This window comes from Arachis duranensis, chromosome 1 (assembly GCF_000817695.3).
Source record: "Arachis duranensis cultivar V14167 chromosome 1, aradu.V14167.gnm2.J7QH, whole genome shotgun sequence".
Lineage (NCBI taxonomy): Eukaryota > Viridiplantae > Streptophyta > Magnoliopsida > Fabales > Fabaceae > Arachis > Arachis duranensis.
In genome coordinates, this window is record NC_029772.3 from 52,713,806 (window position 1) to 52,741,099 (window position 27,294).

General features: G+C 33.2%; 3 protein-coding genes and 1 pseudogene across 3 annotated transcripts; 2 read left to right on the forward strand and 2 right to left on the reverse strand.

Moving 5' to 3' along the window:
• Positions 1 to 1,146: 1,146 nt before the first annotated feature.
• Positions 1,147 to 12,103, forward strand: LOC107491267 (uncharacterized; annotated as a pseudogene).
• A 1,350-nt stretch (positions 12,104 to 13,453) lies between these two features.
• On the reverse strand, positions 13,454 to 14,020 carry LOC107491252 (uncharacterized). The gene has a single exon (XM_016112061.1). The coding sequence runs from the start codon at positions 14,018 to 14,020 to the stop codon at positions 13,454 to 13,456; it is 567 nt and encodes a 188-aa protein (XP_015967547.1).
• A 48-nt stretch (positions 14,021 to 14,068) lies between these two features.
• LOC107491242 (uncharacterized) lies at positions 14,069 to 15,855 on the reverse strand. Its single transcript, XM_016112048.1, has 2 exons — positions 15,711 to 15,855; positions 14,069 to 15,006 (listed from the first exon to the last, which is right to left on the reverse strand). Exons 1-2 carry the CDS (start codon positions 15,853 to 15,855, stop codon positions 14,069 to 14,071), a joined length of 1,083 nt encoding a protein of 360 aa, XP_015967534.1.
• A 7,057-nt stretch (positions 15,856 to 22,912) lies between these two features.
• On the forward strand, positions 22,913 to 26,395 carry LOC107491135 (26S proteasome non-ATPase regulatory subunit 6 homolog). Its single transcript, XM_016111910.3, has 8 exons — positions 22,913 to 23,161; positions 23,260 to 23,374; positions 24,403 to 24,493; positions 24,577 to 24,722; positions 24,823 to 25,042; positions 25,159 to 25,267; positions 25,489 to 25,657; positions 26,034 to 26,395. Exons 1-8 carry the CDS (start codon positions 23,026 to 23,028, stop codon positions 26,206 to 26,208), a joined length of 1,161 nt encoding a protein of 386 aa, XP_015967396.1. The 5' UTR covers positions 22,913 to 23,025; the 3' UTR covers positions 26,209 to 26,395.
• The last annotated feature ends 899 nt before the right edge of the window (positions 26,396 to 27,294 follow it).

Genomic DNA, 27,294 nt, shown 5'->3' on the forward strand with positions numbered 1-27,294 from the left:
TGCCGACAAGGTCAAGTTCAACCCTATGATGCAAGATCCTCCTGAGCCATTGAGGAGGCTTTACTTTGATAATAATCAAAAGGCCAAATATTTTCGATCAAATATTAGAAGCTAGAATAGTATGTTCGCTTTCACATCATTTGGAGGCAAGATATACAGGTCGATTAATGAAAGTCGTGGACCCCCAACGTTTGTTTTGCACAGTCAAAACTATCATTTAATGGGGAGCTTGCTTCCACCGAATGGAGGAATAGCAAAATTTGCACAATTATACATATATGACACCGAAAATGAGATAAAAAATAGAATACATGCTGTGAGGTAAATTTAATACATTTTAATTAAATTTTGGAATAAAGAAAGTATGATTTGGTTAAAATGTTATACACACGGTCATGTTAACATCCTTTTTTGCTGATTCTTTTTAGCTCAAAGGATAAATTGAACAAGCTCCATGCGGATATAGTCTCTACTATCAAGACTATCTTGGACGATCATAATGTCCTTGCAAAGTCTTTTCGACTTGCTCACGATGCACTCGCAGAGAATGCTGCCGATTCAGTTTGTCTATGACTCATAGGCAAAAGAGGACAAGATGGAAGGAGATACAATTTGCCTTCGGTATCTGAGGTTGCTACCTTAATTGTCAGGGATTTTTTATGGATCCACAAAAGAACGAGATATTATTATCGAAACTAAGTCGGGAGCACTTCAAAGAATAATAGAGCTCCACCCATCTTATCTAGGCTTACAATATCCTCTTTATTCCCCTCTGGTGAAGATGGATGGAGAGAAGATATTGTGTTGAATCGAGTTAAGAAAAACCCAATAGAGGAAGACAAGCATGTCACAATGCAGGAGTTTTTCGCATTTCGAATCCAAGATCGGGGTTCACACAATGGTGTCCTTTTACAATCCTATCGCTTATTCCAACAGTTCTTAGTTGATGCCTTCTCAATGGTTGAAAGTGCTAGGTTGAAATACATTTACACCCACTAAATCGATTTTAGAGCTGAGATATACCATGGGCTTCGAGATGTTGTATTCAACAGTGAGACAAATGATGCTTCAAAAGGAAAGAGAATTATACTACCAGCAACATTTACTGGTGGCCCAAGATACATGATACAAAATTATCAAGATGCTATGGCAATATGCAGATGTGTTGGTTATCCAGATTTATTCATCACCTTTACTTGCAATTCGCAATGGGATGAAATACAATGGTACTGTGCAAAACATAAAGTCAAACCAGAGGACAGGCCAGATATGGTTTGTAGACTATTCAAAGTAAAACTGGACAAGATGATTAAGGATCTTAGATACAACAAATTATTCGGGGCGACAAAATCTGGTATGCAACTTAAATATATCTTTCGAATTTTTATTGCTACCATGAAAACACTTCATCATATCTTAGCTTAGTGGTGTTAATACCATTGAGTTTTCGCCATTTTTCTCCGTTATCTATACAATAGAATTTCAAAAGCGAGGGCTCACACACGCACATATACTACTATTCTTGCATGAACAAGATAAATATCCAACTCCGGAAGATATAGACAAAATTATTTGTGCTAAAATTTCAGATCCTAATGTGGACAATGCATATTACAAAACTGTGAAGACTTTTATGCTACATGGTCCATGTGGTATTAGCAGGCCAACTTTGCCTTGCATAGATGAAGGGCGTTGCATACGTCATTTTCCTAAGAAGTTTAATGAAGTTATCACGGTAGACGAAGATGGTTACCCAGTTTATAAGTGTCAAAACAATGGAGGCACAATCGAAGTATCAGGAATTCATCTTGACAACAGGTGTGTTGTGCCACATAATAGATTGTTGTTAGTGAAGTACCGTGCTCACATTAATGTCGAATGGTGTAACCAGTCAAGATCTATTAAGTATTTATTCAAATATGTAAACAAAGGGAGTGATCGTGTTACAACCTCTTTTTGCAATTACACCACCGATGAAAAACTAACTAAAGAAGTTGATGAAGTGAAAATTTTTTACGATTGCCGATATATATCTCCCTATTAAGCTGCTTGGAGGATATTTTCCTATGACATTCACTACAGGAATCCATCCGTGGAAAGGCTTAGCTTTCATTTGACAGATCAACAACATGTTGTCTTTACAGATGACGAATTATTATTTGAAGCAGTTGCAAAGGCGACTGTTAAAGAGTCCATGTTTCTAGCTTGGTTTACAGCAAACAAAGAATATGCTATAGCTAGAGAACTAACCTACAACGAGTTTCCAAGCAAGTTTGTTTGGAAATCGTCACCTAGAGGTTGGGCACCCAGGAAAAGTCATCAAGTCATTGGAAGGATGATCTTTGTTCCACCATCATCTATTGAGCTCTATTATTTAAGGTTGTTAAATATTATAAAGGGACCAACAAGCTATGCAGACATTCGAACTTACAATGGTGTTATTTACTCATCATTTTGAGATGCATGCTATGCATGCGGCTTGCTTGATGACGACAAAGAATACATTTATGCTATTGAGGAAGCAACTCATTGGGGCTCGGGTCATTATTTGTGAAAGTTGTTTGCGACTCTATTATGGTCTAACTCAATGGTGCGTGATGAACGAGTTTCTCGTGCAGTCTAGAATTTCACAAATAAATCCTTGTTAAAAGTATAGCTTCTAAACCGACAAAGAATCTCTTTCGTGCAAAAGTTTTGGTTGTCACAAGTAACAAACCCCTAATAAAATTGATAACCAAAGTATTTAAACCTCGGGTTGTCTCTCAAGGAATTGTAGGGAAGTGTTCTTATTATTGGTTATGAGTTGTGTAAATTAGGGTTTTGGGGATGAGAAAATTGTAGAGAAAATAAATAATAATAATAAAAAGCCTTGATTAGGAGAAGATTGATCTAAAGTTCTATCCTTGTTGGATTTTCCAAGATTAATTAGTAATAGGTTGTTGTTCTACTTAGTTATCCTTTACTGAGTAAAAGAAAGTCAAGTAAGTTGGAAGCCAATTTCTATTCACAAATCCTAATCCTCTCCCTTGGGAAGGATTAGCGTTAGTAACTAGAGAGCTGACCAACAACTTCCAATTGCCAATTAACTCTTGCGTATTTCAACTCAAGGGTCTCAAATATTAATCAACTTCAAAGTTAAATTAAAAGCCTACTCCACTGACATGGATGCCAATTCCGCATTCATGAAAAGAGAGTAGAAAGAAGACATGATAATTAGAATAAAATTAGAAGTAATTAAATAAATAATAAAATTAAATTCATAAAAGCAATCCAATTGAAACTCTGAACAAAGATTAAGGATATGGAAGAATAAGTAACCAGTAAGGAAACAAACTAGAATGATGAAGTCTTCAATGGAAGTAGTGACTCTGTAAATATCTAATCCAAAAGCATAAAACTAGGAATCCTAAATCCTAGAGAGAAGAGAGAGCCTCTCTCTCTAGAAACTACATCTAAATTATGAAAAGTGAATAATGAGAAGTGATCCCCCTGATTCCTCTACTTTTCAGCCTCTAATCTATATTTTTTGGGCTTGAAATTGGGTCGGAAATAGCCCAGAAATCACTGGATGCGAACTCCAACACGCTAATTTTCGTCAATACAATGCGTGCGCGTGAAGCACGCGTGCGCGTTGTCTAGCTGTATGGCCACTATGGAAAATTATATATTATTTTGAAGCCCCAGACATTACCTTTCCAATGCAACTAGAACCGCCTCATTTGGATATTTGTAGCTCAAGTTATGACCGTTTGAGTGAGAAGAGGTCAGGCTGACAACTTTAGTAATTCCTTCAATTTCTTGTATTCCTTCCACTTTTGCATGCTTTCTCTCCATCCTCTAAGCCATTCCTGCCCTTTAAACCCTGGAAACACTTAACACACATATCACGGCATCGAATGGTAATAAGAGAGGATTAAAAATAGTGAACTAAAGGCCAAAGAAGCATGTTTTCAATCATAGAACAAAATCAGGAAGGAAAATGTAAAACATGCAATTTACATGAACAAGTGTGAGAATAGTGGATAAAATCCACACAATTAAGCACAAGATGTACCATAAAGTAGTGGTGCATCAAATCTCCTTACACTTAAACATTAGCATGTCCTCATGCTAAGCTCAAGAGAAACTATAAGAGTGAAGAGGAATGGTAGGATGTATAAAATATAACCTATTTATATGAATGCAACTAGATGCAAAATGCTTTTACCTACTTGGTTAAAAGTAAACAAATCCTTCAAGAAGAAATATAAACTGGATCTCACTAATTCAAATCGTAAAATAAGGTACAAGTAAACTTGCAAAAGAAACTAGCTCATGAAAGCCGGGAACAAGGAATCGAGCATCGAACCCTCACTGGAAGTGTATACACTCTAATCACTCAAGTGTTTGAGGTTCGATTCTCTCAATTCTCTACTAACCTTGCTTTCTAAGACTTGCTCTTCTTCTAACAATCAACAAAAATTTAATGCACCAATACACAAACCAAGAGGTCTTTTGAGGGTTGTAACAGGGTCAAGGTCAAGGTAGGATTGTATTTGGTCAAGTGGACTAAAATCTGAATCCTTAATTAACCTAAACTTCTCACCTAACTTAGGACAATCCATATAATCATAATATAAAATCAATAACTACCCATTAACTGTGTTTACTATATATTTATGCATTCCAAGTTTTGAGTACAGTACATATGCATTGCTATCGCCATTTACCTTGGGGCATTTTGTCTCATTTTTATTATTATTTTTTTGCTCTTTTTCTTTTCTTTTTCTCTTTTTTTCTTATTATTCCAATTCAATAAGAGATCTCAATATTATGCCTTGAAGAGGACTCGAACCTCCACGCTCTTTAGCACGAGATTTTGAGTCTCGCGTGTTAGACCACAAAGAAGCTATAATATCGCATTTAAGTTGGGCCAGCCTGTTTCTGGGGTTCCATACTTTGGGACTTTATGTCCATAATGATGTCATGCTTGCTTTTGGCACTCCAGAAAAACAAATCTTGATCGAACCCATATTTGCCCAATGGATACAATCTGCGCATGGTAAAACTTCATACGGCTTCGATGTACTGTTATTTATTTTTTCTCCTTTCAATGCATATGATTAAGGTATTGAATGCATAAACATGTTCTTAATATTTTTCACATTTTCACACAAAGTCTAACATACTCAATTCCCAAACCAAACGTTTCCAAACCCACTTTTCCCACACTTAATTCATGAGCACTTTCACTAGTCTAAGCTAATCAGGATTCAAATTAAGGACATTATTATTTTTCGCTTAGAGTTAGTGATGAGCTAAAGTAAAGAACAAAGGGGTAAAATAGGCTCAACTTTGGTTTGCAAAGGATAATAAAAGGTAAGGCCATATGGGTATGTAAGCTTAGTGAAATAAGGCCTCAATCATGTAAGTGTATGCATACATTAAACCATGGAAATATAGAATCAAGCAAGATATAGATCACAATTTTAGAGAGAACAACACACACCAAAATAAAATATTGGTTGATAAGATACAACCAATCAAATAGGCTCAAAATCTCACTGGTTTTGTGTGTTCGAGCTCTAAAACCATGTTCCAAATTAAATATCTTCAAACAAGTTTAACAAAAGTTTTAATTCAAATTAGTGAAATGCTATAAAAAGTTTCTTGAAAAGAAAATGTCACTTTAACCAAGGAGTGGTAAAATAAGCACAAAATCAAGCAAACATGGAATCAAATACTAACAAAGAAAAAATAAAAATTGGTGTTGAAAAGAAAGTGACTAACCCACGGAGATCGGTATCGACCTTCCCACACTTAAAGATTGCACCGTCCTCGGTGCATGCTAAGATGTGCAAGTGGAAGGGTCGCTCCAACTGATGCTTTTTCTCTAAGGATTGTGCGGCAGACTTGTTTATTGCTCCAGTTAGAAACTTTTTCTTTTCCCTCTAGGTGGTCATTTTAAAAGAAGAGAAAAAGAAAGGGAAAGAACCCACAAACAAAGATATGAAAATAAATAAAACATATGTGAGTTAATGCTAAATAATAAAGGTCTTAACTACATGGTAGCTACAACATGTAAGTGAGAAAATAATAGAAGCACAGGGCATATCAACTAGATAGCAAACAAGTCAAGGTGCACCCAAAATAATGCAAAAAATATGCAACAGTTGAGTAAGAGAATTTTAACACCAGTGAAAAACAACAAGTATAGAAAAGAAAGGGAGAAGAAAAGGAAGAAGAAAGGAAGGAGGAAAGAATACGAAAGGAGAGAAGAAAGGAGTAAGATGGAAAACAGAACGTGACGTGTACGCGTGGTTGAGCAGAATCACAAATGACGCGTAAGCGTCGGTCATGCGTATGTGTGACCACTCATCGTGCGAGACGCGCGATTCCAGTACAGTGGCAGCAATTTTCGGCCAAATACTGCATTGACGCCGATTTTCTATCCACGCATATGCGTCGCTGATGCTTATGCGTGGATGTGCTAATTTGCAGGCGACGCGTACCATGGGGAACGCGTACGCGTGACCGCTGGTTGTGCTAGACGCACGATTCCAGCGCAATTTGCTGCCCGTTTTGTATTTTGTGCGCACATACACCCGACGCGTACGAGTCAGTGACGCTTGCGCGTCGTAGGCACTTTTTTTTATGCAGAATGCAGGTGATGATGCATGATTCATGAACTGACATAGATAGATAAGAGAAAAAATAAAACTAAGAATGAAAAGGGATGATCATACCATGGTGGGTTGTCTCTCACCTAGAACTTTTAGTTAAAGTCCTTGAGTTGGACATTGGATGAGCTCCTTGTCATGGTGGCTTGTGCTTGAACTCGTCCAGGAATCTCCACCAATGATTGTACTTCCAGTAACCTCCGGGTTCCCAGATTAGGCGCATAACACCTTCAAGCAAGTGTAAGCAAGTGACAAGACCCCAAAAGTATTGATTTTCAGAATGAATTCCGGGGTCCCAAACCATGCTTTTACACCCGTCTTCTTGTTGATCATCAGTGTGCCATTCGGGTGGTAAGCAGTTTGAGTTCTCATTAAAGCGGCCAAACAACATCCTAGACCCATTCAGTGGGGCTCTACACCAATCCTTGCACTTCAATTTGGAGCATGCAACCATATTGAACCTTGCAGGACAACTCTTACCACTAACAATTTTTCTCTTACTCTTAATACCACAAAGAGCTCTGAGTTGACCATCCGTCTCAAGTAAGCCATATTCAAGTGGGATGATAAAGCTTAGAGATAAGATGTTTACCCACTTGAATGAAAGGATGGATGGTGATGGCTTGGGGAAGGGTGTTTCCAATAGTCTTGCAAGCTCCACTCCCTTGTATTCTTCCTGGATAACTTCCACCTCTTTGTAAGCTTCTTCAATTTCAATCGCGCCCTGATCAAAATCTTTTAATTCTTCCCCGTCACTCAAGTCATAAGTTGGAGGTCGAGAAAAGTCTACCTCCACATCATCTTCAGATTCACTTGGAGAAGGATCTTCAAACTCAAGGGGTTCAATTGTGGATGCAAGTTCATCACTAGGAGGGCTTGATTCATGATTATCATCACCAAGGGAACTTGTTTCTTGTTTCATTCCATCTAATTCTTTATAAGGAGCATGCCTTGGAGGCTGTGCACTATCCTCCTCAACATCAATTTCAAGTGTCTTGGAGGGAGGCTCTATGACTTGACTTTCCCATGGAGGTTCCGCATCTCCTAAGTCTTCAACCACTTTCTCTTTAACTATTGCGGTTTCGTCCAGTTGTTTTAGTATAAAATCGTACTCCTCCTTGATAATTTCCTTTCTATGATAACTCCCTTCAACTACTCCTTCATCTTCAAGGGTCTCTCCTACCTCCACATTTTGGGCCTCCTCTTGCTCCTCTGGAAATAAGGCTGCGTGTAACCGATCCATTGCGATTGTGTCCCTAAGACGATCCCTTCTCTCTTGTTCTATGTCAATAACATCATTGGGATCATGTTGCTCTTGAATTGATGGATGTGGGTGCTCTTCCATGGATGGTGGTGATGGGATGGAGAGATCATTCTGTGGTTGAAAAGGAAGTGCACTAGAGCTTAAGGGTTGATTGTTGGAGGTATTGGATGATCAAATCTGGGAGACAAGGGCTTGTATAGCGGAGGTCAGACCGGTAAGTGTGCTTTCGATGGTCTTTTGTCCTTGTGCAAAAGATTGAAGCATCTCGTCCTAAGAAGAGGAAGGGGGAAATTGTTGTGAAATTGGGGTGGTTCTATGTATGGTTCATATGGTGGTTGGTATGGTGGATAAGGACTAGGGTCATATGGGGGTGTTTGGTGGTAAGGGCTTGTGAGTATGGTGGTTCAAAGTCATGTTGAGGAGGGGGCTCACAGGTATAGTGTGGTGGGTGTTGATTGTCTTGGAAAGATCCACCATAACCATTGTCTTGATATGCATCACAGAATGGTTGTTGATAGTCCATTGGAGGTGGTTGTTGCCAAGAGGGTTGATCAAATCCTTGTGGCTCCTCCCATCTTTGATTCTCCCATCCTTGATGCATATTCCCATTGTAATCTCCCCTTCTTGCAACATAATTGTAACCAAACTCATTGCCAAAGGGTGAGACTTGATAGTAGCTAAAGTAAATAAAAGCAAAAACTAGTAAAAATAAGCAACTAATTCCTAAACTAACAAAAACTAGCAAACAAGAAAAAAGCAAATATTTATAATAACCAATAATAAGGTACACATTTGCAACTCCTCGGCAACAGCGCCATTTTGACGAACAGGTTTTCTCGCGCGGTCTAGAATTTCACAAATAAATCCTCGTTGAAAGTATAGCTTCTAAACCGATAAAGAATCCCTTTCGTGCAAAAGTTTTGGTTGTCACAAGTAACAAATCCCTAATAAAATTGATAACCGAAGTATTTAAACCTCGAGTTGTCCCTCAAGGAATTACAAGGACATGTTCTTATTATTGGTTATGAGTTGTGTAAAATGGGGTTTTGGGGATGAGAAATAAGATGAGAAAATTGCAGAGAAAATAAATAATAACAATAAAAAGCCTTGACTAGGAGAAGATTGATCTGAAGTTCTATCCTTGTTAGATTTCCCAAGATTAATTAGTAATAGGTTGTTGTTCTACTTAGTTATCCTTTACTGAGTAAAAGAAACTCAAGTAAGTTGGAAGCCAATTTCTATTCACAAAGGGAGAGGATTAGCGTTAGTAACTAGAGAGCTGGCCAACAACTTCCAATTACCAATTAACTCTTGAGTATTCCAACTCAAGGGTCTCAAATATTAATCAACTCCAAAGTCAAATTAAAAGCCTACTCCACTGACATGGATGCCAATTCCGCATTCATGAAAAGGGAGTAGAAAGAAGACATGATAATTGGAATAAAATTGGAAGCAATTAAATAAATAATAAAATTAAATTCATAAAAGCAATCCAATTGTAACTCTGAACAAGGATTAAGGATATGGAAGAATAAGTAACAAGTAAGGAAACAAACTAGAATGATGAAGTCTTCAATGGAAGTAGTGACTTTGTAAATATCCAATCCAAAAGCATAAAACTAGGAATCCTAAATCCTAGAGAGAGGAGAGAGCCTCTCTTTAGAAACTACATCTAAATTATGAAAAGTGAATAATGAGAAGTGATTCCCCTGATTCCTCCATTCTGCAGCCTCTAATCTGTGTTTTCTGGGCTTGAAACTGGGTCGAAAATAGTCCAGAAATTGCTGGATGCGAATTCCAACGCGCTGATTTTCGTCAACGCGATGTGTGTGCGTGAATCACGCATGCGCGTCATCTAGCTGTATGGTCATTTTGGCAAATTATATGTCATTTTGAAGTCGTAGACATTAGCTTTCCAACGCAACTGGAACCGCCTCATTTGGACCTCTGTAGCTCAAGTTATGACTGTTTGAGTGAGAAGAGGTCAGGCTGACAGCTTTAGCACTTCCTTCAATTTCTTGTATTCCTTCCACTTTTGCATGCTTTCTCTCCATCCTCTAAGTCATTCCTGCCCTTTAAACCCTGAAAACACTTAACACACATATCATGGCATCAAATGGTAATATGAGAGGATTAAAAATAGTGAATTAAAGGCCAAAGAAGCATGTTTTCAATCATAGCACAAAATCAAGAAGAAAAATGTAAAACATGCAATTTACATGAATAAGTGTGAGAATAGTGGATAAAATTTACTCAATTAAGCACAAGATGTACCACGAAATAGTAGTGCATCAGTGCGCCCTGAAGCTGTTTGGGAAAAAACAGCCATGCTATTGAGTGATGGAATTTTGCATGATCATAGAGCCATGTTTGGCCTATAGTTACCAAACGATTGCAATAAATATCTTTTTAATTCAATTTAAAATATTTAAAATGTTGCCTATATATTTTTGTTGCCTTTTTTTTATCCATAATCAATTTTTGTGTACAATTGTAAATGATATTTTTACCTTCTCAACATTTCAGAACTAGCTTTGAGTGATGAAGAATTAAAGAATCTAACATTGATTGAGATCGAGCAAATCTTGAACAGTAATGGAAAAAGCTGACGAGATTACCCGACCATGCCATTTCCATCAGGAGATACTGACCATCTCAGAACCCAAAACAAAATGATCTTTGATGAGTTAAATTATGATCGTGTTACATTAGAAAAGCAGCACACTGAGTGCCTCTCCAATTTAACTTCAAAGTAAAGAAAGGTTTATGATAAGATCATCAATGCTACAGAAAGTCAACATGGACGTGTATTCTTTTTGTATGGCTATGGGGGTACAGGAAAGACTTTTCTTTGGAAAACTTTAGTTTCGGCACTAAGATCAAAGGGACAAATAGTCTTAACTGTTGCATCTGGCGGCATTGCCTCTCTATTGCTACCTGGAGGTCAGACTGCATATTCTAGATTTGCCATACCATTAACTCTAGATGAGTTCTCAACTTGTAACATCAAGCAAGGAAGTCCATTAGAAGAATTGATTGTAATAGCTAAGCTCATAACTTGGGACGAAGCTCCTATGATATGCAAATTTTGCTTCGAGGCACTAGATAAGACAATGAGAGATTTAATGAGGTTCAAAGATGATCAGAATCGAAAATTGCCTTTTGAGGGAAAAACAATTATTTTCTATGGGAATTTTAGACAAATCTTACTAGTGATCCTAAAAGGAACAAGACAAGACATTGTAAATGCGTTTTTAAACTCATCATATCTATGGCAGCATTGTGAAATATTAAAGCTCACTGTAAATATGCGACTACAATGTATGACTACAGATACTCTGGCAGAAGATTTATAGCAATTTGCTGAATGGATTCTTTAGGTTGGCAATGGAACATCTGAAGGAACATGTGATGGATGCAACATGATTAACATACCTCCTAAATTGCTTATCACTAATTATAATGATCCTATATAAGCAATGATTAAAGCAATCTATTCTGATTACATTGCTGACATGGCTAATGAAAGCCACTTGAAAGGTCGAGCTATTTTAGCTCCTACAATTCATGTTGTAGATGAGGTAAATGATTACATGACTACAATGAACAACAATCAATGCAAGACCTATGTTAGTTCCAATAAGTCTCTGTCTGAAGGAGGTAACAATAAAATTGAAGGCACCCACACACCAGAATTTTTAGCAACACTTAGGTGCTCAGGGCTTCCAAATCATGAATTAAAGCTAAAGGTCGGTTGTCCTGTTATGCTTATCAAAAACATTGATCACTCATCAAGGCTTTGCAACGGTACCAGATTGATAATTACAAGACTTGGAGATAAAGTTATCGAGGCAAAGTTGTTGAATTCTAACCACTGTCTCGATAAGGTCTTCATTTCTAGAATGACACTCACACCATCAGATGTAAGGATACCATTTAGATTTTAAAGGAGACAATTTCCTGTTATGCTATCTTATGCAATGACAATAAGCAAAAGTCAAGGACAATCGCTAGACCACATCGGATTGCTACTGAAAAAACCAGTGTTTACACATGGCAACTTTATGTTGCCATCTCAAGAGTCACAAATAAAAAAGGTTTGAAAATTTTAATTGCTCATGATGAAAATACTAACAACACAGAGAATGTTGTTTATCCCGAAGTCTTCAGAAATATATGACAATGGGTTCAAGTTGAGGTATTTTCTTTTTTATCTTCTCATTTTTATATACATCCATAGTTCCTTATACAAACCTATTGCTCCAACTTTGATTTATTATCGGCCATGATAATACGTTTGACCAACATTTTTTTCTTTTTGGAATTTATATAATAACCTGTAATTTTCTTATATTATTCTTAATCTTGCAGATCCAGCAACAATACCGACATCTTAAATATTAAATACTACCAATCTTACCACATGACATATCCTTTCATTACAAAAGATTAAGACTTGCATAGCTTATTTTAGATATGTCATTCTAACTATTTTGTTGTACCTCTATTGCATTAAATCTTTATCCTTTTCGTAGTTTTTACACTGTTAAAACTCTATTTCATTTCTTGCTACCTATTTCTTTCGTTAGACTCATTCTAAGTGTTCATATTTAATGCAAATCAAATCTTAATCAATCAAAATGATAAAAATATATATGAATTATTTTTATCTAATATTCAATTCATCACATCCTTAGTTACGGACAAAAATATCGCATAAACTTCATTAGTTTTTCTTTTTCCTTTATAGAAACTCTTTTCATTTTTTCTAAAATTTTAATAAATTTTTTTTACAACATACAGAATCTCTTTTACTTTTTATACCAAATAAAATACAAAATATAAACAGACATTCATGTCATTATAGTTTGCATTTGTATTGTCTGCGCACTGCGCGGATATCTTTCTAATTTAGTTAGTTATGTCCATATATTTAAGTGTTAGGTAATTTAATAATATTAAAAAATTAAATAAATAATGTTAAAGACCTAAATAATTTATTAATGTTAAAAAATTAAATAAATAATATTAAAGACCTAAATACTTTAATTTTTGAAGTATTTCCACCTTAGGAAAAAAAAAAGAGTTTTTTTATGTCAAATTGGTTATCATATATTTTGTTGAGTGGCCATTTTAGATATTCATATTTGGTTATTAGATTTTAATTTATAAACTTTTAAATTATACTAGTGTATGAACCCGTGCTCAGCACGGAAAAATTTATAAAAGTAAAAAAAAATTATATGTTTCGATATTTAAAACAAAAGTATAAAATAATTATTATTTTAAGAAATTTATAAAATTATTATCAAAATCAAAGTTTAACTTAAAAAAATGAGTAATAATTATTTTATATTTTTTAAGGTAAAATAATTATACACTGATACAGAATTCAAAATAAAATTAAAATATTTACATTAGAATACTATTTTTTTAAAGACTTCTCTATAAACAACATTGATGGTTAAATTTGCAGACATTCCTACGTGATTCATAAGTAAAACTTTTAAACATCTCTTACTCTTAACTCTTAAAAGTGCCATATATAGTTAGCCATGTGTAAAAACTGGTTTGGGCAGTACAATCCAACATGAGATAAAGTTTGTCCCTGAGACTTATTAATTGTCATGGAAAACGATACTATTATGGAAAATTGTCTTCGTTGGAATCTAACTGGGACGGTTTCATTTGTTGGTACCATATTCATTTTTGGAATCAAAGCAATATGACCAACATTGTTACCCGTTAAGACTTCACATTCTATGACATGATTTCCAAGCTTCCTAACTTGTAGCCTTGTACCATTACAAAGACCACTAGATTGGTCAATATTCCTCAGTAACATCACTAGAACACCAACCTTGAGTATTAATTTATGTGGAGGCAAACCAGAGCAATTTATGCTATTCAGTAATTCAGGACCATAGAGATCTAGTTGACTCTCCATATTCCCTTCATCCATACAAATGGAATCCGAACTAAGATATAATTTTTCCCCTCCAGGAATGATAGCCATCAGATGGTTGTTAACCTCTTCAACGATGTCTAGTGTAGGAGCCAGTATAGTTCTTGCTTTGAAAAAATCCTTTGAGGACATGTTTTCCAAAATATTTGGATAAGAAAAATGAACCAACTCATCAAAGGCCTAGTCCGAAGAAGGAATAACAATATCTCCTGGAAGACATATCTCAGATTCACCATCCATATTGTCACCTATTAGACCATCACCAACTTTCAATAACCACTCACCAAATTGCTCTGTCTCATCTTGATCTGAAGCAGTCGTCCCTACAGAAAGTCTCATATTTTTTGTTAGTTTGAGCACCTGACAAAACTTCCAAAGGTAAGACGAATTCACGGTTGAATGAATGATATCTTGTCTCGATCCTCGTGGAATGACAGAAAGAATTTGTCTAAAGTCTCCACCTAGAACAACCACTTTTCTTCCAAAGGGCAAATCTTTGCTATATATTGGAGAACACCTCATGATATCACCCAAGCATTTATCAAGCGCTTCATAGCAGTACTTACTAACCATTGGAGCCTCATCCCAAATTATAAGTTTGGCTTTCAACAGCAACATTGCTTGAGGAGAACCAGGTTTGATGTTACATACAGAATCCTCAGTTATATTCAGCGGTATTTTGAACCCTGAGTGTGCCATTCTTCCATTGGGAAGAAGTAAAGATGCAATACCACTCGAAGCAACGTTTAATACTATATCACCCCTCGAGCGAATCTCAGCAGACATAAGGTTCCAGAGAAATGTTTTTCCAATACCCCCATGACCATACACAAAGAAAAAGCCCCATTTATCACAATACACAGCTATAATAATTTTATCGAATGCATATCTCTGCTTAGGTGTTGCAATGGCTAACATGTCTGAGACATTTTTCTTTGAATCATCCTTATTAAAGTTTATCTCTTCCCTAATAACTCTTTCAATTAACAAAGAACTATCAACTTCAGTTGCTAAAGGCATAGGAGGATAGTCTTTCAAGGTTTTACCATAGGAATGTAAGATCTTGTCTATATCTATTAAGCACAACTGCTTAATCTCATCATTTGATATTGTTAACTCTGCATATTATACGATACTGTAAAAATTCAATCAAACTAAAAATGATCAATAAGGAAAAACTTTTATCATTGTAATTAATAAAAACTCACTGCTCATGTTCATCACGGCTCTCTGTCGATACAAAATATCATCTGAGAGTTCATGCCAACATCTATCCTAGACATGTTCTGGTCTTGAGATATTGTTGGATGTTAATAGAATGACAAATAACCTCCTAATATATGATCCTAAGGCCCATGAGCTTGCTTCCTTAATTGCATCAATGAATTCTTCGTCATCTTGCAAGAGACTAAGGGCGAAGCATGCATCTCTATACGTAGCATAAATTGTTCCTCCTACTGTTCTTATATCTCGAAAACTCATACATCCTCTCTGAGTATTCAAGAGAAGTCGTTGGTAATATTCTTCGGTATTTGCTGCAAAAAATTGGTTAAAATCTAACTTTTAAGTTGTTAAATGGATTAAGTTACGTTATTTTAATTATTATGTAGCTACGCATCCGCATAAGAATAATTTTCATAAAAAATATAGAAAAATAAAAAAATTGTATAATCTATAGATTATAACTGTTGAAAGTTATTTGAACAATTATTTTCTAATGTAGATAAATCGAATAAAATGGACGTGAGGTACAGGCTGTTAAGATTTTAAATTTAAATCATTAAATAAGTAAGATCAAAATTGAATATAAACTCGTCATTACCTGCAGGTACATGAGTAAACCTTCCAATTGCGAAGCCTTTCTTTCGAGGAAACCACTTTGAAGAATTGTCCTTCCAAACAAACTTGGTTGAAAACTCAGCATAAGTCAGACTTTGAGCATAGGGATATGACATGTTTGCCGCCATCCATCCCAAAAATATGGACTTGTGAAATATTGCTCTTTCGATAATATCATTCACATTAGAAGTTTCACCATAAACCACAGGTTGCTCATCCTCCAAATGGAATGGAAGTCTAATCACAAATGGTTCTTTCTCTTAGATTTTGTATCCAAATAGACGTCAGACTGGCTCACATGCCGAAATGTACCTATAATCATAGTAATTCCTAATTTTGTCAACAACTTGTGTGGCTTCAGATGGATCACCAGCATTGTATAGAGTAGCTGTTACGCGGTCATTACCTTTGTGTACATACTTAAACATATACTTAATAGAACTTGTTTGGCATGTGTATTCCACATTCATATGGCATCCGAACTTGAGCAACAATTTTGAATTATACGGAATAATGAACTTATTGTCTAGTACACATTCCCTTTCTTTCACTGTTTGACCGTTATCAGTACGCCTATATTTGAAAAATCCGGCCTCATCAATGAGTGTTCGTTGTCTAAACTCTTTAGGATAGAACTTTGAACAGGATCCATTCTTCATGCAAGGTGAATTCTTATTGTACGGACCACGTGGACCATGTACCATATAATTTTGAACAGCTCTATGTAGATTTGGCCTTTCATTTTCATCAGGAATCTCAGCTGTTATATGTTTGTCTATGTCATCTGGTGTTTGTGGCTTGAAATCGTTACTTATGAATAAAAGGATATGTGCATGCAGAAGCCCTCTCTTTTGAAACTCTACAGTGCAAACGTCTGAAAATTGAAAAAGACAAATGAGCAAAGCATTATAACATAAGATTTTAATAAAGCGTTGCATAAGCACAGACTTACATCCCAAAATTTTGCCAAAGATTTTTCCCTCTTTCAGGTCATCAATCAAACCATCAAGCTTGATCTTAAAAACTCGACACAATATATCAGGACGGTCTTCTGCCTTCAATCCAATGGAAGTCACTTCTCTTTTTATCTCATCCCATTCAGCGTTACAGGTCATGGTGATAAAATAGCTAGAATATCCTGCATATCTGCAAATTACAAAATGCATCTTTACAATTATTGATCATATACCTAACTCCACCGGTAAAAGTACTGGGAAGAATGATTCTTTTGCCAAGCCTTGCAGCATCTACATCCCCGTTTATATGACTTTCATGCAGAAATTTGTATTTATCAACCCTTAACTGTGGTTGTTTACACCTAAAGAATTGTAACCTCTCTGATTCCACCATTGTGTAGGCATCTAACAGAAACTGTTGGAATAATCTCTTTGATCTCAGAATTAACAGAGATTCACCTGTCCTTTTTGTAGTCGAAAAGCAAAGAATTGTCACAAAGTGGTTGTTTTGTTTTTCTTTGTAGGCCTAGCGGAGATAGAATCTGATGTTGCAATACCCAAACGAAATCCATCCTCTCCATACGGAAACAACAATGGATATTGCAAGGCTAAATAAGATGGATGAAAAATATCAATCCGCTGGAGCTTTCTAGATTGACTCTCTATAATAACATCTCTATCTTTGCTAAGTTGTTCGACATCGCCAACAATCAATGCAGCCACTTCAGATGCAGATGGCAAGTTGTATGTCCTGCCATCTGTAGTCCTTTTACTAATCAACTTAAACTTTATGTTTGTGCAATTTTTCTGTTGGTACCTATCTCTTGTATAGCAAAAATTCTTTGCCAAACTATTATATTTTTCTAGCATGTTTCTTAATATTGTCACAATTTTCTTACCCCGCTCATTTATAGCTTCATTGGAATTGCGAAAAAAAATAATAAATTTTATGTTATTTTCTCTCACAGATAAGAAATAACTAAAAAATTTGACTGGTTGTATGAAAATTACCGAAGTGTGCCTATTCGATTATCAATCTTATTTTCTGTGTCATAGATATATAGCTGGGAAATATTGGTCGCAAACTATCAGGAGGAAGTAAGCTACCAATGCTATGGTAGTTTTGACCCCCCAAGCTTAAAATTGGAGGAGCAATCCCATTGTTCACCCCACGGTCAATTTTTTTGCCATTGATGTAAAACAAAACATTGAATTTAATGTCCTTATATTTTTAGAAAATAAATACTTCTTTGATCTCCTCCAGTATGAAGCTGAATAAGCTCATCAGGAGGCACAGAAAGTAGAGGAAGCTCAATCTTTCCTTCCATACAACATAATGAAAACTTTGGTTAGGGCAACTGTTTGAATTTAGCAAGCCTTTCTCCAGAACACATCCATGCATTACAGTGTTGACATTGATAAATAAGATTTTCTATATCCCAGACATTTGTCGAATGAACTCTCTTTAGATACTCAGTTGTTATACCGATGCAATTTAGTCCATGATGTACACAAAGATGCAAATAAACATACAGATAAAATTTTTACGTATTGTTTAAAATTTCTGAGGATGGTATAAAATTATCTTCCATATCCACATCCAACATTGAATCATCATAACAATTCAAAACTACAATAAATAAAAATTATAAAAAATACAAACATATATATTGATGTATTACTAATATATAACTCATATCTCTTGCAAACTACAAACTTAAATTCTTGATATAATGAGAAATTACCTTCATCATTAACAAAAGGGTCAACATTTTGGCCACTTTGTGTGTCACCGCTTGGTGGGTGCATCTTAACAGTCGATAAATTTATATCTTCATAAAGTTGTGCCAAATTAATAGCCACCGAAACAACAACAGAGGAAGATTGTCTTTTTTGCACTCCAATTATAGTAGAACTTCTTTACAAAAAGTTCAACTTTATTCAATTAAATGTTAGATACTATAAGAAAGAAAATAATATAATAATGATGATCATCTTTTCTAAATTACCTTTCTGTTAGGCACGATATGTGGGAACCGCAGTGTGATGCAAGCTGATTTTGCGAAACGACTTTTGTTAGATTATTGGCGGGTTCTTGTATACTGGAGTATGCTAGAATTATAATAAATCTATGTTATATAAATGATTTCCAATGAAGTATACTTTTTGTTAAATATTGGTGTATGAATCATTTGACAATCATTGATTATACGTACTATTTGTTAACACGGACAGTGGAGTTCTTGTCAATGAGGGATCCGTCCGTAGAGTCAAAGATTTAGATCTTATCTCTAATGTAGAATGTCTTTCGTAATTAGGAGTATTTTCCTGTCCAATTCCATGCGAGGCACAGTGTATACCATACATAGATAGTTGCTTCCTTATGAATGAGTAATGAGAAATATATAGAAAATTTTCGTCATTAAACTGATATAAATTAAATTTAGATAAATATGAGTCAATTACAGTGAGAACAATATCACCTTTATCTTCACTGGATTGTAAACTGAGAATATTAGATGAGGTACCAGTTTCTCGACACATTATTCTTTGACTTGTAGTAATATAATACACATTTTTATGTATGTCAAAATTTGTATTATTGTTGTTCTTCGACACTGTTAAGTCAAGAAAAATAACTGAAATACAAATAATAATTATTCAATTAACTAATCTCGTATTTGATTTTATACAATTTTAGTAGTATACTTTCGTAGTTAAAATTTTTTTTGTATTGGTTTAGTTTTATTGAATTATTTTTTAAATTATTAAACTAAATCAATGAGTATCTATATCATATTATTTAAAATATACCCAGTCATGACTTAAAAATAAATACAATTCAATTTAAATAATAAATAAAACTCTGAATTTAAATATAATTTTAAAATTTTAATTTATTTAAATCGAATTAAATAGATCTACACAAAAGCATCAAATTTTATATTTTTTCAATTAGTATAAAATTTTATGTATTAATTTAGATTAAATAGTATATTATTTTAAATTATGATAGAGTATATCTTAAATAATATTAAATAATTAATTAACCTAAATAGTACATGAAGATTTGAAAATTGCATAGTTTTTATGTAATTTATAGCTTATTAAATATGAATTTTAAAAAAATTATAAAGATGAATAGCTATTTACAGTTTTTCGATCACTAAATTAAAATATTTAAAAAATTATGTATAGTACAAACTACTTCACTAATATTCTCAACAATGATGCTAGTTTAAACTGTATTTCTCATAAAAAAAATAGAAATTAAAAAAGTTTCACAAGAATACTTATCAGAAGCACAAAAAAAGCAAACTCATTATCATCAAGTCTTTTTTGTTTTCTTGGCAAAATTATCCTTCGTCTTAACCTTGCAACTTTGGATTGTGTGATTGGAGTGGGATACATTATTGTTGTTAAGTCACTTATCTACAATGTACTTCTCCCGCAACAATGAGCTACGAATACAAATTTTCAAATTTTAATACTTATCTTGAAGTTAAATTTTAAATATCCATTAACTTACAATACTGATTATTTATTGATTAATTGATGAGATATCATTTTTTACTTAAAAAGTTAAAAAACTTAATTTTTAAATATGTAAAAATATAGTAACAATGACTTTTAATTCACAAATTAATAATCTAATTAAAAGGGGTATATATATAAGCCAAACCATCTTAAATATAGCTGTCTTAAGCAAATTAATTTTTATATTATATATTATTGAATAATTAATTAAAAATATACACTCATGCACAATAATTTTTAAATTTAAATTTAGAAGTGATTAATAAATCATATTTTTTTAATCAACGTATAACAAAAAAATTAGTTAAAGACAAAATATTTAACATAGAATAATTTTAGTCATTTAAAATTTAAATATTAAAAATTGGATTACGTATTAAAAATTAAATACAACTTTGTGGTATGTTTTAATAATAATAATAATAATAATAATAATAATAATAATATATTTTTAAAAGGTAGTACTGCATATTCTCCGTGACATGTAATTTTTAAATTTATTTTATAAATAATAAAATAAATTTTTTGGATAATTAAATTAAGTGAATAATAAAAATTAGTATCCAAATTAACAAACTTTAATTTATTTGATAAAAGAAAATAAAACTTACATAAAACATAGTGTATTGTATAGTAATAGCACTTTTAGAGATTGCATTAATAGTCTTTTTTTTTTCAAATATTTAATAACTACACAAATATTATTTATTTTCAATTACTAAGCTGATAAGTTTATAACATGTGAACAGTACAAAAAATTGCAAAGAAGTTGAACAAAATAAAATAAAAACACTAATCAATAGAAGACTAATCGACACTTAAAAAATTTATTTGAAATGAAAGAAATAAATAAAACTTATATAAAGATGTGGTGCAATGTGCATCAATAACACCTTCAAAAAATATCTAATAATCAAATACTGAATATAATAATTATATGTAATTGTAGAGTTCTTATATGTAAAATTTTAATATGTATATATTATAATTTGTTGGAAAAAATCAAAAAAATTATTTTATTTTAAATCAAAAGTTTTCTTTTTTGAACGAAATAAAAAATTTTCATTTACAGAGTCATAAATATAATGTAACCTACTTTATTGAGCCATAACAACATATATACAACATCAACACCCTAATAATCACTCTCATTCAGTAACTACTCTCATTTAATAATATTTGTTATTTGATAATTTAACATTCAATGACTAATTAATAATAAATTAAAAGTACTTTTTATTATTATTATTATTATTATTATTATTTTATTTTAAAAAAATTCATATACTAATTTTTATTTGCGGATTTTGAGTTTCAGGTTGAAAAATTTAGAATATGAATAATATATATCGGTGTCATGTCATAATTGTTTAAAATTTGTGCCATCTTCTTCGTGAACCACTCATATTTCAACAAATCGGTGGTCATCTCATCCTTTTATTGTTGTTTTCTAAATCAGGCATCATACGCAGCAAATTTAAGATAGTTTTATTCCATTCATATGCCTTTTTTATGAGCTTAAATTATTAGAAAAAATAATTTTATAACATAGTATAATATTTTTTATAATTTAAAATTTGAGACTTTGATTTTTATTGACTCCAAAAAAAATATTGCAACACAAAAAAAATAAAAAAATATAAAAAATTTAGACAAAATAAAAAAATACGTGAAAATACGTATTAAAAATAGAATCAATTGTACGATAAAATTAATTATATATGGGTCGCATCGCATGCAATTTGGGATTAGGGTTTTAAATTACATATATTAATCAATTAGCTCATAAAAACAAAAAAAAATATTGTATGAAATTTAAATTATGTTTATATTAATTTTTATATAAAATACCCGTATCATTATAATTATTCAGGAATTGCATATAATTTGAATCTTATGAATCAATTTATTACATATTTGTTTTGATTGAAAGAGTAACAATTTATACTGCTTCGTAAATTCTTCTATACTTTTATCTAGCATCAATAAAATTCCACTATCACCGATTTAAAAAAATTAAAATCTAAAACGATGGTTAAAAATAAATAAAGATGATAGATTTAATTCTTCTATAATTGTATGCGTTTTTTTTTATTTGCGTTTTTATCACAATCCACAAGTTCTATGTTTTATAAATTAACGTTAATTCATATATAGTATATAAATAAATTTAATTAGAATAAATAACAATTTATTTTGTTTATTTTAGACTTTATAAATGAAAAGACTAATTTACTAATATAACAAATTATAATTAATGTAGTATAATTAATTAAGTAATATAAATTATAATAATTTATATTAATTATATTAATATTGAAATATCTAATCAAATCAATTAGTTGATATAATTAAGTCAGTATTAAATTGTATTAAATGAGTTAAAATAATTAAATCAGGAAATACTCTCTGAAGCATGCCAAGTCAGTTTTATCATTAAGTACAGACATCCGATTTTATATAATAGAATAGAAGACAAATTAATCTTGAATTTTTTTTAAAAATAATTATTACTTTATATTATCGAAACTTACAAAAATAATCAATATGAGTATATGACTCAATTTAAGAAACCAGTTTGGAGTTTTACACAATTTTTTAACTTGATAAACGGACGAAGATTTTTTTTCCCTTTTCTTTTGTTAATTTTTAATTTAAATGAAGGAGAATAAATACTAAATAGTAATGAGTAATGACTTTGGTTTAGGGAGAGCTACAAGCCTACAATAGTACATAGCATAAGCTGCGTTTTGCATCTGGAAAGAGCAACCGAGTTAGCTGAAGTGTGAAGGAAGCAAAGAAGCCATGGAAGGTCAAGAAGGGTCTCAGCAGCCACAACTTGTACTCGCCGACAAGCTCTTCCTTCTCCGTCAACCCGATGTCCCTGACATCGAGAAAGTTCGCTTCAAAGACGACGTTTTCTCTTTCGTCAAAGAAAACGGTATTATTCGTAATTCAATTCAATTCCACTTCGATAACCTCTTTCAATACGGTATTGTTTCTTATTTTGATTGTTTTTATGTAATTTTTGTTTTCCAGATATGGTTCCTTTGTACGAAACCCTAGTGGCTGATTCGGTGTTGGACATGGATCGTGCCCTTTTGGATTCAATGCGTGCTAAGATTGACGATGAGCTCAAGAAGCTTGATGAAAAGTCAGTTCATTTATCTTTCCTCTTCCAATTCTTTATTTGTTTTTAGGGTTTATTGAGAATTTTGGATGCATCGTGTTTGAAATTTGAAATGAGTTAGGGTTTGTGATAAGGGATATTGAGTGGGGTAGTCCTAATTGGTGCTCTTTTGTTTTGCAGTCTGGAGTTTGAGGGTTATGAACTAATGTGTTATAATTGTTGGCTACTTTCTTTTTGGGAAAAAAAGGGGTAGGAGTTTAGGTGAAATTGTTTGATAGAGTATGTAGATTTTGCTCAAACTTATCAAAAGTTGGACTTAAGAGATGTTGCACTTACATGGAGGAAGAACTTCCACAGTTTTGTGAATAGTAAGTAGATTGAAGTCCATTTAGGTAGACCATTAGTGAGCAGAATGAGCATGCATACAAGCTTGTGAATTATAAGTTTAAAATCCAACTAAGTAGACAATTCATGAGCAGATTCGCGCGCACTTGCACATTTGTGACTAACATGGCTTTGAAAGGGTCTAATGAGGATTATATGTAACTTAGCAGTATGTCACTTTCTTGCATACTGATAACTACTTCAGGTTTGTCTTTTAATTACCCATCTTGTATGTGTTTTGCTAGTTTGAATTGAACAAATGCATCTGGTAAATTTTGTAAGCGTATTTGATTTTTTTGGTTAGTATGTAGTAACAAAGTTCTACTTGATCTTTCATTATTACTTTTATGATTAATGTTATTATCATCACTTAGGTTGGTTAAGCGCATCTAACTAGTGTGGGGTTGAAAGTTGAATATTTTTGTTAGTTGGATTGCAACTGATGTATGATATACCATTAGAGTTTAGCATGTGGGCACACTGTTTTGCTTTGCTTTGTGGTTCACCAGAATGATAATACTTGGATGGAAAGCTAGAGATGATATTACTGAAAGAAAAAGATGTAAAATGCTAAATACCTGGCACTGAAGTTGTTGAAGTTTTGTGATTCTCTGAAATGAAACTATTATATGAAAGTGGCAATTTTAATAACCCTTTCCTCACTTCAGGATTGCTGATGCTGAGGAAAACCTAGGTGAGAGTGAAGTTAGAGAGGCTCACTTGGCAAAATCCTTGTTTTTCATCCGGATTGGTGACAAGGTACGCAGATGACTTAAATTTATTGATCCTTTCCTGTCCTCTGCTGGAATCAAAATTTTATTAAACACTACCTTTTATTCTAGGAGAAAGCCTTGGAACATCTCAAGCTTACAGAAAGCAAGACAGTTGCAGTTGGCCAGAAGATGGATCTGGTGTTTTATACATTGCAGCTTGGTTTCTTTGACATGGATTTTGACCTCATTGCCAAAAGCATTGACAAAGCCAAAAAGTAATCATCTGAACTACAAGTGTCTGTAGTAATGCTCCCTTCGTTATTTTCTGTTCCGGATTGGTTTTTTAAATTCTAACTTGTTGGACCATATTGACAGCTTGTTTGAAGAAGGTGGTGATTGGGAAAGGAAGAATCGGCTGAAAGTATATGAAGGCCTGTACTGCATGTCCACCCGAAATTTCAAGAAGGCTGCCAAATTGTTTCTGGATTCTATTTCGACCTTTACAACCTATGAACTTTTCCCCTACGACACTTTTATATTTTACACAGTTTTGACAAGTATTATATCGTTGGATAGAGTTTCCTTAAAACAAAAGGTATATTAATTCTATCTTCTGTTCTTTTTCTGCTGTTGTGTCTTATTCTGCATTTTGCCTCTTGGTGAGTGCTCTGCATATTCCAAACTATCATAACTTAAAATAATCTATTTCAGGTAGTAGATGCTCCTGAGATCTTGACAGTCATTGGCAAAATCCAATATCTGTCAGAGTTCCTAAACTCCTTGTATGATTGTCGATACAAGTCTTTTTTCTCTGCATTTGGTAAGCATACATTGCCATATCTGACTAATTTGTAGTGATTTATTGAAGTTTTGGTTCTTCACCGTGTTCATGCTAGAAGTCTTGTGATTGATGTGTTATAATTCGAGAATTTGAGGAATTAATCTGATACAGAACTGGGGTTACAAAGTGTTGGCAAATATTTCAATTATATGCTTGTGTTCCTATGTTCATATTGTAACTACATCGTGAAATAATTTCAGCTGGCCTGACGGAGCAAATTAAGTTGGACCGCTATCTGCATCCACACTTCCGATACTACATGAGGGAGGTCAGAACTGTTGTCTATTCCCAATTTTTGGAATCTTACAAGAGCGTGACAATTGAAGCAATGGCAAAAGCATTTGGAGTGACCGTGGATTTTATTGATCTGTAAGTGAATACATTTCACGTATTCAATCTTGGTTTAGTATTGAATTTAATCTAGGGCAAATAACCGACTCCCTTGTAGATGGTAAATTAGGTGATATTGAGCATTACACTTCATTTGTAAAATTATTCGCTAACATTAAGGTTATATGAAAATCAACATTTTTGTAAAACATAACCCAAATTCCTTTATAAAGATGATAGTATGATACTGCCCTCGCTTTCAAGGAGGTTAGTATAGGCATTTCAAAATCAATGGGTAATATCACTTAAATTCTAGGTGGAGGAGGCTAGTGTAATTTATTCTTTAATTGATGGGGAAAAAACAAAGGTTTTCGAAATCTATGCGAGTCAACTCATTGTATTTAATTTGTTTCAGGGAGCTCTCTCGATTTATTGCAGCAGGGAAGCTTCATTGTAAGATTGACAAAGTTGCTGGAGTTCTTGAAACTAACCGGCCTGATGCAAAGAATGCTCTTTACCAAGCAACTATTAAGCAAGGCGACTTCCTATTGAACAGGATACAGAAGTTGTCACGCGTCATCGATCTTTAGGCCTTTCATGTGATTCTAAGTTCATATTTATCTGAAATAGTTGAGATATTGAGATTTCAAGGGCATCCCTTTTGATTTTAAATTTTACTAGGTGGGACTTATGATTTCTGTTGTCTCGTAATTTAAAAATTAATGAACAATCTTGTTTTTGGGAATTCGAGTGATTCTGGATCCCAATCAGTTTCAATTCATTTTTTATAACTGTTTTAGTTATATTTTATTTCTGATGAAAAAATGTGTGCGCTTGAATTCTATGAAGTCAAGTTGAATTTCGTTGTCATCAATGTATTAAGGAACTAATACTAATTTTATACAAATTATTTTGTCCACATGACAATAAATTGAGTCAACACACTGGACGATCTGCACTACCCCTTGAACATCTAACACTTCAAAAACAAACAGTTTCAAAAGAACTTAAGTAACACATTTATTGGCCAACATTTTTAACGTATGATAATAATCTGCTATATTACGCATCGGGTAATGACATATTCCTTTGAACAATGTTATTTGTTGTAAAATAAATAAAAGATATAAAGAAGTATTAAAAATAAAGAGAGGGAGAATTGCATATGTTTATTGTTACTATCTCAATATAATAAAGATGATTAATATTGCTATTAATATTATATGTAAAGAGTAATAGAAAAGAGAATTTAGAATACTAATAAAATAAAAGAAGAGAAGGAATTGTAGTAGAAATATAAAAAGAGGAGTATTTGATTGCAACATAAAGAGAGAATTGATCTTTATTTTGTATTATTGTGTGTGTTACGTAAAGGCTATGAAGCCTTATTTATAGTAGTACAAAATCAACCTTCATTAAAGGTTGGTCTTCAAATTTCTTCCTTGAAAATAAATCTCTTTGCATGGGAAAGATTATTAGCCGCCAATTGATAAATGGGCATTCATTTCATGTTTATCCCAACACTCCCCCTTGAATGCCCATTAAGGATTATGCCTCGTTAAAACCTTACTAAAGAAAACCCAGTGGGAAAAAACCTTAGTGAAGGAAAAAGAGTACAATATCCTTTAGTGATGGGGACTGCCTCATTAAAAACCTTGTCAAGAAAAACCCAATGG

Bases quoted from the DNA above. Each gene is read 5' to 3' on its own strand.
- LOC107491252 (XM_016112061.1), bottom strand. From the start codon at position 14,020: ATGTCCTCAAAGGATTTTTTCAAAGCAAGAACTATACTGGCTCCTACA.
- LOC107491242 (XM_016112048.1), bottom strand. From the start codon at position 15,855: ATGGCGGCAAACATGTCATATCCCTATGCTCAAAGTCTGACTTATGCT. The intron at 15,007-15,710 runs GTAATGACGAGT...TATAATATGCAG, and splicing joins GTTTACTCATGTACCTGCAG to AGTTAACAATATCAAATGAT.
- LOC107491135 (XM_016111910.3), top strand. From the start codon at position 23,026: ATGGAAGGTCAAGAAGGGTCTCAGCAGCCACAACTTGTACTCGCCGAC. The intron at 23,162-23,259 runs GTATTATTCGTA...TTTGTTTTCCAG, and splicing joins CTCTTTCGTCAAAGAAAACG to ATATGGTTCCTTTGTACGAA. The intron at 24,723-24,822 runs GTAATCATCTGA...CCATATTGACAG, and splicing joins AGCATTGACAAAGCCAAAAA to CTTGTTTGAAGAAGGTGGTG.